This window comes from Entelurus aequoreus, linkage group LG02 (assembly GCF_033978785.1).
Source record: "Entelurus aequoreus isolate RoL-2023_Sb linkage group LG02, RoL_Eaeq_v1.1, whole genome shotgun sequence".
NCBI lineage: Eukaryota > Metazoa > Chordata > Actinopteri > Syngnathiformes > Syngnathidae > Entelurus > Entelurus aequoreus.
This window is the reverse complement of record NC_084732.1, coordinates 10305598-10321725: the sequence shown is the minus strand read 5'-3', so window position 1 is coordinate 10321725 and position 16128 is coordinate 10305598. Positions and strand designations below refer to the sequence as shown.

At 42.7% G+C, this 16128-nt stretch overlaps 1 protein-coding gene across 1 annotated transcript in view; it reads left to right on the top strand.

Moving 5' to 3' along the window:
• Positions 1 to 16128, top strand: part of LOC133630056 (CUB and sushi domain-containing protein 1-like) — a 426532-nt gene that overhangs the window by 135710 nt on the left and 274694 nt on the right. Inside the window, exons 10-12 of the mRNA XM_062021303.1 lie at positions 7735 to 7873; positions 11565 to 11752; positions 11910 to 12098. Coding sequence (XP_061877287.1) covers positions 7735 to 7873; positions 11565 to 11752; positions 11910 to 12098 — 516 coding nt within the window. The remainder of the gene's footprint in view (positions 1 to 7734; positions 7874 to 11564; positions 11753 to 11909; positions 12099 to 16128) is intronic.

Here is a 16128-nt window from a genome sequence, read left to right as displayed (position 1 = left end):
TCCATACTATTGTCCCGACCAGCCGTCTTAGATTGCTGAAGCGCCTTTCGTCCAGTAGCTTTTGGACTGCTGCTGCTGCAGGTGGTCTTCTGAATCTGGACTCTGTTTCTTGGACTCTTTTTGGGTCCTGTGCTTTCTGTTGACTTCGGGTGAGTACGGCGACAAATGTTTTCTTCTGTATTTTTGTGATATTGTCTCTTGCTTGTGCGGCGACGTCTTTGGCTGATTTCTTCGGCCACTCACTTTCAGGAAGTCGAAGGAACTTTGGACCTGACTGCCACTCGGATTCCTCAGTTAAGTCATTTGGACTGGCCCCTCTGGTTATGATATCTGCAATGTTCTCGGGCCCTGGAATCCACCACCAGTCTTGGACATTTGTGCTGCTTTGGATCTCGCCGACTCGGTTGGCAAAGAAGGTCTGGTAACCATAACTCTCCCGCTGGATTGCGCCTAGGACGGTCTGACTGTCGACGAGATGGTACCACTTCTCAACATCGATTCGGCAGTGTCTCTGGAAGTAGTTCTTCAACCGGGCGGCAAAGACTGCTCCACACATCTCCGCCTTCACAGGGTCACCCTTGTGGTCGAGAGGGGTCAGCTTGGCCTTAGATTCAACTAGCCTCACAACAACACCATGGCTGCAGCTCCAGCGTAGGTACAGCACAGCGCCATATGCGTGCTCACTGCCATCAGAGAAGGTGATGCCACTTGGTTTTGCACGTGGATTTGGTGGTGTCAGGGGTCTGGTGAATCTGAGTTGGCTCAGCTCTGCATAGTCTTCTAGGAGCTTTATGGCATCTTCTCTGAGTCCTTTGGACAAGGCGGCATCCCAGGTGTCTTCTATGCAGTACATGACTTTTGCTTCTTGAAAAGCTCTTCGGATGAGGATGGCTCCCTTCTGCTTTGCAGGAGCCACGAGGCCGAGTGGATCATAGAGACCAGAGACTTGGCTCAACAGTTCTCTTCTGGTGAATGGATCTGGGGTTTGTCTTCTTACTTCATCTCTCAGTAAGTCCTGACCAAGGCGCATTTTCCTCTTCTTCTTGGAGAAGTTCACTGCAACCATGACATGTAGTGTGTCATCCTCAATGGTGTAACCAAGGCCGAGGGCTTTGTTATCCTCTTCAGTGAGCTGGTTTGGCAGGATCATGGTCTTTGACTCCATCTTCTCACCTCTCGGCCCTTTCCTCCCACTTTGATCGGAGTAGACCCAGGGCTTCATGATGAATCCTCCAGCTTTAAGGATCTGTTCGATGTTGGATGTGAGGAGTTTGAGGTGCTGGAGGTTGTTGTGAGAGGTCAGGATATCATCCACATATGCATCTTCCTCTATCACACGTTTCTCTTCTTTGAAGTGTTTGAATGAAGGCAAGTTGGCGGTCTCTCTCATGGCGACTTGGGCTATGCAACCAGCAGGTTTGTCTCCCATGTTGACCCTTGTTATGGCGAAGTCTTCTATTTCAGCCTTTTCAGTGTCACGCCACAGGAACCTGTGCAGGTGGACCTCTCTCTCTTCCAACCAGACAGAGTTGTACATCTTGCGGATGTCACCGAGGGCAGCAAAGACACCAGCTCGGAACCTCAGTAGGACAGCTCTGATTGGGTTCAGGACGTCAGGACCTTTGATTAGTATGTCGTTCAAACTCAGGCCTCTGTACTTCTGGCTGCTGTTCCATACTAGCCTCACTGGGGTGGAGACTGAATGTGGATTTGGTGCAATCAGGTGACTTATGTACCACACTGGCCCAGTCCAACTCTGCAGAACCTCTTTGGATAGCTTCACTGCAGCTTTGCGATGAAGCATTTCATGGACTTGTGACATGTAGGCTGTCTTCAACTCCGGTTCCTTTGCCAGCTGCTTCTCTGTCCTGAGGAATGTGGCTTCAACCGCTCTCCTGTTGTTGGGTAGAGATGCTGGATCTTCTGTCCAGGGATACTTGGCATGCCAGTGGGGATCAGGGCTGTGATGGTCTCCATTCACATACATCAACCCGTTCTTCACTATCTCCATCTCTCTTTCTTCAGCCAGTGTCATTTCTTTTCCCCCGGGTTGGCAATTCCCACAGCGACATCCTCCACATCTTGGCTCACAAGCAGCTCCAATACTTTCCCACTTCCACCACTTCAGAAAGTCTCTGCTGCTAGTGGCTGTATTGGACTGGGTGTGGGGCTTGTCGGGAGACTGGCAGGAGATTGGATCTCTACAGATGAGTTCACTGTATTTGACTGCTGCAGTTCTCATGGATCTTGCGAAGTGTGTCTTTGATGTGTGGGCCATTAAGGTGACTTCTTCAAAGAGGTCCGGGTGTGTGCCTCCGATCGTCTTGCCGAGGGGGCCGTCCCAGAGCACAAGGTTGCCAACAGAACAAACCTTCTGGGGTACTAGCTGGCCTTCCTTGTGGCTGATCAGGAGTTGCACCTCTTTGGGTCTAGCAAGGTCTCTTAGGGGAACATCTGGGAAGATTTTCTGTAGCTTAATAGCTGGAACATGTCTGTGAAACTCTGCAATCTTATCAAGGCCATAGCAGATTAGTTGATGTGACCTGAGGGTCCCTCTCGGAGTGTTGACCCGAATCTTGAGGAGGTAGCGCTTAGTTGCAACAGACACCTTCATCCCTCCAACGCCGTAAACCACCAGTGTCACATCTTCACCTCTCAGGTTCAACTTGCTGGCAGCTCTATGTGTTATATAGTTCGTGTCTGATGCCAGGTCGATGAGGGTCCCAATTCTCTGTCCATCGTTGGCAGTGACATCAAAGAGCATCAGGATCACTGGATACTCATGCAAGCCATTTTCCTCTAGAAGACCTCTTTCAACTGCTGTGGTGTTGTATGCTCTGGATGTGACGTTGCAGAAGGTGTCTCGACACTGCTGCGCCAGCTCAGGGGTAAGCCTGGATAGGAAGTCTTTTTGAGCTTCGGTGTATCTTTTCCCCTCAGCTCTCACTGGACTGGATTTAGGTGTTCTTTGGGACTGGGGTCTGGCAACTGGACAGAGAAGGTAATGGTGTTGGTCTTTGCACTCTGGGTTCCCGCACAGATACGTGGTGTTTCTGCAGGGGTCGCTGCTGTGGACCTCGAGACATCTCTTGCAGGCACCGAGCTGTTGTGCTGCATCCCTCTTCTCCGATGGCTTTAGGTTGATCCTAAACCTTCTGCAGAAATAGAGTCTTCTTCTGTGCTTTGGGTCACCACAAATGATGCAGCCTGCTGTTTCACTGCTGGACTTGGCTGACTTTGTTCTGGCATACTTGATGAGCTTAGTCTGCTCCTTGGCGGGTTCAAAGACGTTGCTCAGTTGATCTAGTTGCTCATATATAGATTCTTGGGACTTTAGGAATGTGATGAGCTTGTCGAAGCGGTTCTGGGGGTTAACAGTGTTTCCTCTGTCAGCAGCATAGGTGAGCCAGTCTTTCTTCAGAGTTTCTGGGAGTTTGCTCTCGATGGATCTAATCACCAGTGGGTTCTTTAAGGCGTCTGCATTATCCAGTTCGTTTAGATCATAAAGGGCCTTTTCCACAGTTTGGATGAGCTCTACGATTTTCCTTGGATGGCCGCTCCTGGCTGATGGTCTTGCTTGTAGCTCTTCTATGATCTCAAGAGCAATGCTGGCTTGGTTCCCAAACCGGTTTTCCAGGACTCTGAAGATCTCATCTGCTGAGCTGTACGTTGACAGACGTAGTTCCCTGGCCACCTTTTCATCAAGGCTATCCAGTAGTTGGAATTTCTTAACCTCTGAAGATCCGGTTGGTTCACCTTGCTTCTGCAGAGCCTCCCATTCCTTCCTCCATCTGTAGTAGTTTCGCTGGTTGCCGGCAAACTTTGGTAAGGCTGTGGCCTTTAGCTTTATCGCTGCCACTGGAGCTGAGCTGCGGGCTGAGATGGGCTGGGGTCCAGCGTCTTTCTTTATACTTGCTGCTTGGATGAGGGGGGCCTTCTGTGACACCAGCTTGGGAAGGACCACCTCGAGCTCTCTTAAACGGTAATCAAAGTCCTTTTTCTCGGCAAGCGGAGCCCAGTGGTTCCAGTTCTGGTGCGCTTCCTTTGCCTTGTCCACCAACTTCTGTAGGTGGGTCAGCATGAACTCACAAGCCTCCAGAGTTGTGTCTGGCTGGAAGGAGACGTTCCTGAATTCGGCCTCTGCAACTTGTAGAGCCAGGGAAAGTTCCTTTTCTCCATATGTGGTCCAGAGCGTCTCTCGGATTAGGAGTTTGACTTCTTTCGTCTTCTGCTCACATTCTTTCTCCGTCTTTGCTATGTCGGCTTTCTGGGGGTCGCTCAGCTCCTCAGCGTCTGCCATGTAAGCGGCTTCCACTTCTTCGTTTGCCTCGAAGACACGAGAGCTCTCTAGCATCAGCTTCTTGAAGTTCTCCTGTAACTCCTCCTTAGACATCTCTATGTAGGTTCTCGTAATGTTGTTGGCAAGGCGGGAGAACTGTCTCTTAGCTGTGGCCCTCTCCACTTTCAGTTCATCTGTTGGCTTTGGATCAGCCATCTTGCTCTCTTTGGCTGACAGACAGCAGTCTTTGTCCTCCAGGCCCCAGGTGGAGTGTCCTCCCTCTCAGTGGTGGCCGCAAGTGGAGTCTTTTGCTGGTCACAGACGGTTTTTCACTGTCAGGTGTATTTATAACGACATGGCTTCCCACACTTGAAAAGGAAGGACTCGATGAGGCTCAGGATTTCACTCGTATTTCAGTTTATTAACTGGAATCTTGGAGGGTGAAAAACCTTTAAACACACAAGAATAAAAGCTTTTAAATAAAATACAGCATTTTGCAACAAACAAAGTAAGTACATTAACTCAGGTATTTTATAAAGGTAAGTACATTTTTAACATTAATTAATACACATTAACCAGCATTTCACTTAACTTAATTAACTTAGATTAATAAGGTAAATTAGGCATTAAATAAACAGAAATATAGTTCACATGTTAGAACCATCTACTTTTAAAGCAACGTGTTTTACCTTAAGTTTTAGCCTAAATTATTTTATACAGACTTTAGACATGAATTTCTACAACAAGTTTAACTTGACACTTCTCTATTAATTCATATGAAATCAAGCATTTTAAACCAATATTACTGTAGTTTTTAACATAAACACTTTTAACAGAAATACTATTTTTATACATGAATTAAATGTTTTACTTTGCCTTTTAATAAAGCAAAATCCACTCTCTATATTAATATACTTCAAATTACATTTACAAGGCTTTAAGCGCCCTAATTGCCCATTTCTTGTCTCTACAAGTAAAGCAAATATTTGTGGTGAATAAGATAAAGAAAAGAAACAAAATAAGCACCAATTGTACCTTATTTAACAGTTCAATTATCTAAATAAACATTCTTCTGAAGTTGAGCTCTGCCATCAATCACAGCGCATAAACTTCAACAGTCGGATCATGATTAAACAGTCCAGTGGAAAGAGGTGAGCTCACCGGTAGTCCGTTTGGTTTGAGTCCTTTTTCCCATGCGTTTGTGAAGTGCTTTCGTGGTTTTAGTGATCGTCTCTGTCTCTGCTGCTCTCAGCTCCGTCCTGCACACTGAATGAAACGGGTGCATTTGTTTGCTTTGTCCTGTCTGCGCTGCTCATCAGTCTGATTGCGCTCACCTGCTGGAGAGCGCACCTGGTGAGGCGCGCCGCGGAGCAGCGCTTCTGCTGTGACGCGCATGCAGCGCTTCTGCTGTGACACGCATGCAGCGCTTCTGCTGTGACGCGCATGCAGCAGCACAGCCGCTGTCACACACACACCTTCAGCCGCACCTCCAGGCAGATCGCCGCAACAGGTGTTGTCTCACAGATGAACACCAGCAATGCACCTTGAGAGTCTCAACTGCACAGAACCTTACCCAAACATCAATTAAGTCGTTGCCAAACATCAATTAGGTTGTTGCGCTTCTCCAAAAGTGCACGGAAGGAGATCTACTGGATTGCAACTACCAAATGTTGGCAGCTCTGTAACTATACATGACAAAATATTAATACTACTAATAAAAAATAATGGCTTTGGATTATTGGGATATATGGTATTATGGTGTTTTGTGGACTTGGAGAAGGCATTCGACCGTGTCCCTCGGGAAGTCCTGTGGGGAGTGTTCAGAGATTATGGGGTATCGAACTGTCTGATTGTGGCGGTCCGCTCCCTGTATGATCAGTGCTAGAGCTTGGTCCGCATTGCCGGCAGTAAGTTGGACACGTTTCCAGTGAGGGTTGGACTCCGCCAAGGCTGCCCTTTGTCACCGATTCTGTTTATAACTTTTATGGACAGAATTTCTCGGCGCAGTCAGGGCGTTGAGAGGATCTGGTTTGGTGGCTGCAGGACTAGGTCTCTGCTTTTTGCAGATGATGTGGTCCTGATGGCTTCTTCTGGCCAGGATCTTCAGCTCTCACTGGATCGGTTCGCAGCTGAGTATGAAGCGACTGGGATGAGAATCAGCACCTCCAAGTCCATGGTTCTCGCCCGAGTTCAAGTACCTCGGAGTCTTATTCGGGAGTGAGGGAAGAGTGGATTGTGAGATCAACAGGCGGATCGGTGCGGCGTCTTCAGTAATGCGTACGCTGTATCGATCCGTTGTGGTGAAGAAGGAGCTGAGCCGGAAGGCAAAGCTCTCAATTTACCGGTCGATCTACGTTCCCATCCTCACCTATGGTCATGAGCTTTGGGTTATGACCGAAAGGACAAGATCACGGGTACAAGTGGGCTCTCCCTTAGAAATAGGGTGAGAAGCTCTGCCGTCCGGGAGGAGCTCAAAGTAAAGCCGCTGCTCCTCCACATGGAGAGGAGCCAGATGAGGTGGTTCGGGCATCTGGTCAGGATGCCACCCGAACGCCTCCCTAGGGAGGTGTTTAGGGCACGTCCGACCGGTAGGAGGCCACGGGGAAGACCCAGGACACGTTGGGAAGACTATGTCTCCCGGCTGGCCTGGGAACGCCTCGGGATCCCCTGGGAAGAGCTGGACGAAGTGGCTGGGGAGAGGGAAGTCTGGGCTTCCCTGCTTAGACTGCTGCACCCGCGACCCGACCTCGGATAAGCGGAAGAAGATGGATGGATGGATGGATGGGTATTATGGTGTGTTAAAAAGAACAATAATGTACCGAGCCGACCTGAAAACTGTGACCACATTGACCCAAACCTTGGATCCAACACTGCCTTGTGTTGAAGTTTTATAACATTAATTCACAAAAATAACTAATGTGTACACCAGTCATGATACATTTAACAAGTATACTGATGTTTTCAAGTGGCAATCTACATAAATAAAAGTCATAATCCATTTAAAATGGTTTTACATTTTGAGTTTTAATACATTTAAACAAACATTTCAATATGTTTGTATGTTATTATCTATTTTGATATGGGATGCAAACTACTGTATACAAATGCTAATGTCTTTATTTTCTGATTTAGAGGGGATTAAGTGTTGCTGCCTACAGTTCACTGAGCTGCAAAGAAGTGAGAAGAAATGTTGGCATCATCTGGAACATAAATAATCTGGCATTTCCCCACCAATATTAAATCCATAATTATTTAGGCTCTCTTGAATGTGAACAACTCGGGCTCAGTATAGTATCATTGAATATATCTGATTGTGTTTGGTAACAATTTAGACATTCTGAAAGGATTACAGAGTGGAAATAAACTGGAAAGATTTCTTGAGGTTGGGGAAAATGATGCTGAGACACAAAAAGAAGAAAATAAGATAATTTGTTTGTGCCGTCTTCTCATTGTAGCTCCATGTGGAGGCCATCTCACTGCTCCAACTGGAGTTCTTCTGTCTCCTGGTTGGCCTTCTTTCTATAAAGATTCTCTCAACTGCCAGTGGGTAATAGAATCTCTGCCTGATCACGCTGTGAAGATACACTTTGACAGGTATGTTGTTATTGTCAATAGATGTTTCCTTTGAATGTTCTTCAGAATGGTTGTTGCAGAATATGCAAATTTTTGCACAGGATATCCGGCAAAAACTAACAAACACACTGGACACATTGCACTGTGCATTACTGTAATAGGCAAGTAAGTCTTGGCCATATTATCATTTTTATGTACCGTATTTTTAGGACTTTAGGGCGCACCGGATTATACAATAAAGCACACTGTCGATGAGCGAGTCTATTCAGGTCTATTTTTATACAAAAAAACGCATTGGAACATAAGGCGCATTAAGGATTTATTTTGTTCTACATTTAAAACACGTCCTTGTGGTCTACATAACATGTAATGGTGGTTCTTTGGTCAAAATGTTGCATAGATAATGTTTTACAGACCATCTTCAAGCCGCTTTCTGACAGTCTCGTAAGGATGCGCGCGTTTTGTGCGCGGTCTTATTTACGTGGCTCCACTTTGACAGCGTCTTCTCCTTTGTTGTACCGGTAGTTTTTAGCGCATTTATAGCGAGTCTACTGACAGATATAGGTTAGAACTGTATGCCAATTTGTGTCAGAAATGGCAACAGCCGAGGATGAATGCCCCACAACAAGAGGATAGAGGAAAAGAAGGAGCTTATTGACTACGGCACAGACTAGAATGGGACGCTAATTTTCGGGACTTGTGAAGATCGGGAATACACATCAGCAGGAACCAATAGGTGGTTTTGCATTACAAGTCGAAAACTAAACGGCAAATAATTAAGATAAGTGCCATTTTAATGTCCTTATACACACACACCATAATAATACCCGTATGAACATCACGTCTGACTACGGTAGCGGTAATGCGCCGACAAGTCATCAAACGGTGCAGCTTCGTAGTTCACCAAAACTTGTACTAAAACATTTTGACAGATTTTTGAGCGCTGTGTGTAATGTTCTATATTCTCAATGGAACATAAACGTTTTTGGCTTGCTTGCGAGCAACCTTTTTTGAACAGGTGTCAACATGCAGTCCATACATATATCTTATATGTAACTGCTGGTCACACTTATCATTACAACTTGTACTAAATAAAATTGATTTGAGGTCGGTAAACACAACCAGAATTAATCTATGAATTAAACGCACCAGGTTAAAAAGCGCACTGTATATTTTTGTGAAAAAAAAAAAGTTTTTTAAGTGCACCTTATAGGTAAAAAGTTAAAGTACCAATGATTGTCACACACACACTGGTGTGGCGAAATTAATATCTGCATTTGACCCATCACCTTTGATCACCCCCTGGGAGGTGAGGGGAGCAGTGGGCCCGGGAATCATTTTTGGTGATTAAACCCCCAATTCCAACCCTTGATGCTGAGTGCCAAGCAGGGAGGTAATGGGTCTCATTTTTATAGTCTTTGGTACGACTTGGCCGGGGTTTGAACTCACAACCTACCGATTTCAGGGCGGACACTCTAACCACAAGGCCACTGAGTAGGTCAGAATAATACGGTGTATTTTCCAACTCGAAGCAAAATGTAATGCATAATGGATTTAATCATACTTTATGTGATGATGTTTAGAGAGGTCACCACCCTATATCAAGGTGTTAAAAATGATTAGGCATCTTCTTTTCCTCAGGCAAAATAGGTAAAAAATGACATCTAACTGACTTTAAAGTAAAACAATGGTGGCATGTTATTTAAAAAAACATTAAGTGTGTGATCTACAAAGATTGTAAATAACAAGTGTTTAATTAGCCTGTGTTAACTATAGTATTGTGTGTCGTATTTGTGAACATATGTGTGTATATATATATATATATATATACACACACATTAGTCATGGCGCACTGTATTCACGGCATTGCTTTTTGACCAATCATTGAGGAGATAGTCTGAAACAGGGTTGGCTATACTCTTTCTGTACACGACTCTGCCGATGTTGGGCCATGAGCGTCCCCAATAGAGACACCAAAAAATATCTGTTTCTCAGCTGTGGTCCATACACTTTTCCACCCTTTGTGGCAATGATGAGAATCTCAGACAAACAGAAGAAGTCTGGAGCGACAGTAATAGAGGCAGGTTTCTTAAGCGTAAACATTATGCCTAAATTGATGAAGCTGTATTTTCATTTGCACTTAAATATTATTGACTGTTTATCTAAGAAACATATATTATGATTATTCATTATTAACTTAGTTACATTTTGTTTATTTTAGCACTACGTAATGTATGTAAATGTATTTTTCATCAGTCCCTTTGATTAGTATTTATTATAATTAGCCTGACCTAAGGCTTGATAATGATTTTTGTGATTACCACTTGGTTTCATATCATTTGACAAGGTGTATCCTGTTAAACTGTAACTAGGTTAGATAAAGTATAATTATTGAATATGAATAAAATCAAGAGCAAGATTACTACCGGTAATTCATTGTTCATATTTAAGTGGGCCCCAGGCCCCTCTGTAGTGGAAAAGTTGGGCCCCAAGGTCAAAAAGGTTAACAATACTATCCAGACGGGTACGGCGTGGCGAAGTTGGTAGAGTGGCCGTGCCAGCAATCGGAGGGTTGCTGGTTACTGGGGTTCAATCCCCACCTTCTACCAACTTAGTCACGTCCGTTGTGTTCTTGGGCAAGACACTTCACCCTTGCTCCTGATGGGTGCTGGTTAGCGCCTTGCATGGCAACTCCTGCCATCAGTGTGTAACTGTGTGTGTGAATGGGTGAATGTGGAAGTACTGTCAAAGCGCTTTGAGTACCTTGATGGTAGAATAGCGCTATACAAGTATAACCCATTCATCATTTATTTATATACCTTATTTTTAGCAAACAAAAGGTGCGCCTGTGTTTTTGGCACAGCATTGGCAATAATGAATGATATAGGTGGCATACAATGCACGCAATTTTTATGGTGAAAGCAGTTTTCTGGCTGAGTCAGTCACTCTGTCATTTCGTCAGGTGATATAAAGCAGTCAGATTATTGTAAAGGTAGTATGTTCTGCAGCCAACGATTAATATTGGAGTTTCACTTTTCTTTCTGGCAATGAGCCACAAGCAGAAGCAGCATAGCATGAAATTGCTGTGGCTGAAATCTATCTATTTTGGAACTTAAACATAAAGGCCACATCACCTCTTGCAGCCTATAAGGCATTCCATTTGTGTTGGATTGCGTTTATGCAAATGTGTTGTGCAGACAACACAACTTTGCTGTTCCGCTTTGAACGAGAGACACTCAAAGTCCTTTTAGATTGCAGCTTGAGTTTTTTTTGCATCTCGTCTCCTTTATTGTTTTCTATTTCGGCAAGAAGCTAATTGCATTCAAATAACACCCCATGCCTACATCGTTTACTTTCCAATAATGATAGGTTTGAAAAGTGATGGCTACTTTAATCCAGAAAGTTCTTTAGGAAGTTATGATGCCTTTTGAATTGAAATATAAGGGAAAAAAAATAATTTTCATCAATTTGACTGCATAGTGCTTAATTACATAACTCATAAGCAGGTTTAATATGGAAATAGTCATCCGTTGCTTCTACATGGGTAGTCAATTGTGGTTGTTCACTATGTGATTACAGGTGTTTGCTTATGCCAGTCATCTTTGCGGTTGATATTTCAAGATCCTTTTCAAAACATTGTAAAAAAAAAAAAATTGTACGCTGGTGATGTTGTACTGTATTAATGTTTTTTTTTGTTGTTGTTGTTGTCTAGGTTCCATACCGAAGTCAACTATGACACTTTAGAGATTAGGGATGGCCCCTCATCTTCCTCCCCCTTGATTGGTGAATACCATGGCACCCAAGCACCTCATTTCCTGATTTCCACGTCCAACTTCCTGTTCCTGTTGTTCACCACTGACAACAGTCGCTCTGCGGTGGGCTTCAGCATCAGATACGAGAGTAAGGATTGGCCGAGTGATTACAATTCAGCAGACATGCGTCGAGTACAGCGCTCTAGGCCTATCTTCACAAATGTGACATACTTGTTATGTATGCTCACGTATGCACACACCCTCTTGACCCTGTGCCATTTATGCATGTGTGATATGAATTCCAGGTGTGAAAATGGAGTCAGACTCTTGCCTTGACCCGGGTATTCCAGTCAACGGGCGTCGCCATGGCAGCAGCTTCTCCATCGGCTCCCGTGTCTCCTTTACATGCGACCTAGGATATACGCTGAGTGATCAGGAGCCCATTGTTTGCGAGCAAAATCATCAGTGGAGTCACGCTCTTCCCAGCTGTGATGGTGAGACTGCTTCAATGATTTTAGCCCCTCTTGGAGACCTGCAGATTATCTTTCTTTAGTAAACAAATGATGTGACAGCCGGTGAAACTCATTTTCATGCTGGCAGAGTTATGTGGCTTAGGTGTTCGAGCTAAAAAAACAAGAACCATAATAATTACAGAGAATATCTGATTCCAGGTGGTTAACACATCTGCCTCACCGCTAACATGGATGTTAGGTAAATTACAGAATGTAAATTGCCCATATCTGTGAATATGAGTGTGAAAGGTTGTTTGTCTATATTGTGTCCTGTAATTTACTGCCTGGCAGTTTTATGTGAGTAACATTTATTATTAGGGTTATACATGGGTGACTAGAGAAGGTCACAATAAAGAGTATTTAGCATCTCTTTGAACTACAATGTTTTAATGTCCGATGAGAGATTATTGCCTTCTTCACTCTTCCCATTTTAATTATATACATAGAGCTGTTCCACACTGCAAAAACTGATCTAAACAATGATAAGATATACTAAATTGAGATTATTCAAGATCAGAATACAGTGGTACCTCCATATAAGTGCACTTTTTGTTTTACATTAAGTTGCGTGTATACCTTGAGTTATGAGCATTTTAACCATCACTTGATGTAATATTTTTAGCAGGTTTGTACCATTTGAACAATAATGAGTAAACTATTTTTACCGGTTGTTTCTGCTTCATTTACACAAGAAGCAAACATAAGTTTTGATTCAAAATTTGACATGTGCGTTTGAGCGCTGGTCAAAGATTGACATCACGCCCTCCAACCATAGGAAATGAGACTGTTATGTTGAAGGAGATGAAACAAAAGACTAAATCAGAGAAACAAATAATTAAAATGATGTCATACCTGTTAGCAGCCTACCCGGAGAGTCTGCCCCACTCGAGCGTGGTCAGTCTGCATCACACAAGCTGCAGCCAGCCTGAGGGCATGCAGCTACACACAACCAACAACGAACATGTATCCATAAAAATATTAAGAAGCAGCAGACTCTGTATTTGACAAGTTTCAATTAGTTTGGTCTACTTCTGACTTAACAAACTGGACGGTCGAGCATTGCCTTGGGTACACAAACAAATCACGTGTTGACTACTTTAACTTCTCCGTCCTTCACTCAAATGCGTCCATGTGGAACATAAACATCAATTTCCTAATTCCTATTGTTACACAACATTTTTTCTAGATAATGCAAGAGAAACAGGCAACCTGCTCTATGAAAACAAGTTGCTCATAATAAGATGATAATAAGCGGTCTTGGCAACACTGGACAGAGAAGCAGCCCGAAGGAGACAGCGCTTTAGTCCGGTCTCCAAGGTAAATACTAAACAATAATATTTCATGCATTTATAAAACTACTGTAGTTGTTTGTAGTGCATGCTAATGTAATGTTTTCAAACAATATTTCTTGTTTAAAAGTTAGTTTCTCTTTTTAAAAGGCATTTTTGTTTTAAGAGGGCCAAGCACAGATTAAATTGACTGCAATTTGTTTAAATAGGCCTGGAGAAATGATTATTTTGAGTTACGAGCTCGGTCGTGGAACGTAATGTGCTTGTAAGTTGAGGTACCACTGTGTGTGACTTGCTCAAATGCAGGAAAAAGAGAAAATATTACGTTATTTCAAAGTAGAAAAAATACAGCGTATATTGCTGGATAAAACGCTGCCAAAATATACAGTATAACATGAACAAAACACACAGAAAGTTTGGGCAAACTACAATTAACTGTTAAGTCAGGGCCACTTTAGTTACAACTGAAATATGTTATTTGTCCTATTTTGTAAACAACAATGATTTGTGTGTGTGTGTGTGTGCGCACTTAGAAGGGAATTAGCTGAGCAAATTGACTACTTAGAAGGAGAGAATAATTGAAGAGACACCTGAAGTAAGCTGGCACTGGATCAGCTGATCTAGCAAATTTGCAAGCTCTGTGCCCTGCCTGTACCAACATTACATTACGCTCCATTAATATTAACTATGACAGATACGCCTCAGTATTATGATTGCACTTGTATAGGTGTGCTTTTTTTCTCACAGTGCTTCTTCATTTGGCCAAAGTGCTGCAATACAACAGATCGTCACAACTGGGGAGGGTACTCATTGGCAAATAAATTCCAAAGCTCACTGAGAAATTGATTGGAGAGGAAGAAATGCAATCAGCTACACTCCAAGCATTGCATACAAATGACAAAATAAACCACTCACTGGACGATCCATTAGGTACACATGCACCTTTTCATGAAATCAAATTACAAATTTAACAATACATGTTTCTAACAATATGTTCTAAAAGGTGCATGGATTGTCAAAAATCATCACAAATATGGCACAGTTACTTAAAAGAAAATGTAACCAATGTGTGTTTCCTCCCATTATCGCTGAATGGAAAAATAAACAAACATTTGTCGTTTATTTTCCTGCTTTCACAATGCCTGTTGAACCCAAATGCAACAGAATGTTCCCTTAGTTCAGATTATTTCGAACACTGACTGGCTTTATGAGTCAAAGTAAATACTGTAAGATCACTGCTAGATAACTTATAGAGTGGATATTTAACAATGTAGATGATTCTGGCGTAAATTTTTTAAATGAAAATTAGTTATTTTTTAACAAAAATAATTAATTACTTTGGATGTTTTTCAATCATCCAGGTCCCTGTATTCTCAGGGCATTAAATCCATTGCAGCAGGACTGTTTGGGCATGAACTGATGAAACATACTTGGATGAGAGGCAAAATGTCTTCTCAGACAAACTAAACAGTTCAGTTATGATCGATTGATAATAATAATAATTAATATTGTTGTATCTTTAACGGGGTAGGATACGCTATCTTTTTAAATGATATAAACTCCTGTTTCCATACCAGTCTTGCATTAATTGGAATTGTGGTGGCCGTAACAAAGGTCTGCATTGATGTAGCTCAATTAACGGATATAACTTTTAGCTGCGTGCCGACAGCAAGCCCAAGCCAGTAGGGGGAAAGTGCTAGTGCATTTTATAGCTGTAGATGGTACAGAAACGAAAACAACAAGAATGTCGGCACATCGTGTTGCATATGGTTGCAAAATATGCCATACGGTTGAAACAAGGATACTGAGAATAATCTTTTTTTTCGGACGCACCAAACCAAAAGTACTTTTCATCTACGCAATTCAAAGAAAGAAAAAAATAGCATTGCCAATAAAATATTATAATTTGTAAAAATAAAGTACATTTTTATTGCTAAACAAAATTAATAAAAAAAACTTGTGTCCAAAAGGATCAGGAAGAAGCAAATATTATGTCCTGCCCCAACAATCAGATAAAATAATCTGATTATTGATCAACAATACAATATATATTCTCCTGATATAAACAAATAAGTATATTATTACAAGATAGATATAATATATAATTAAATTCACAGCAGCACGGTGCAACAGGGGTTAGTGCGTGTGCCTCACAATACGAAAGTCCTGGGTCCGATCTTTCTGTGTGGAGTTTGCACGGTGTCCCCGTGACTGCGTGCATTCATGCTAGCACATAGCTATCGATGCAAGCAAAGCAGCACCAGCTGACGGAGCGTCAGCACCCGTCACTGCTCACTGAGGACGATGACTGCTGCTTGCTTTCACCTCAGAGTCTCCAAGACACAATAAAGTCTCCAATATCCCCGGAAAAAAAGTCACAAGATTTAGCTGTTTACTAAAGAAGTCGCCAAGAGAATCGACAACATCCTCGAGTACCTGTTTTGCTTTAAGATGATATTTTAAACTTCATGTGCGCCGATGATAAAAACATTTGTTGCTGCAATACCAACAAGTTACCTTAGTTTTATCAAAAGTACTGTTTTAAAGCAAAATGGGCCGCCCCTCAACGCAATCACAGACCGCGTAAAAAATGTGCGCGTCTTCCAGGTTAAGGATTTATATGATTAATCTTCATTCATATTTGATAACGCATTAATCTATTTATATTAATCCCATGTGTTAACACATTAACAATGATAGCCCTAAAAAATACATTATACCTT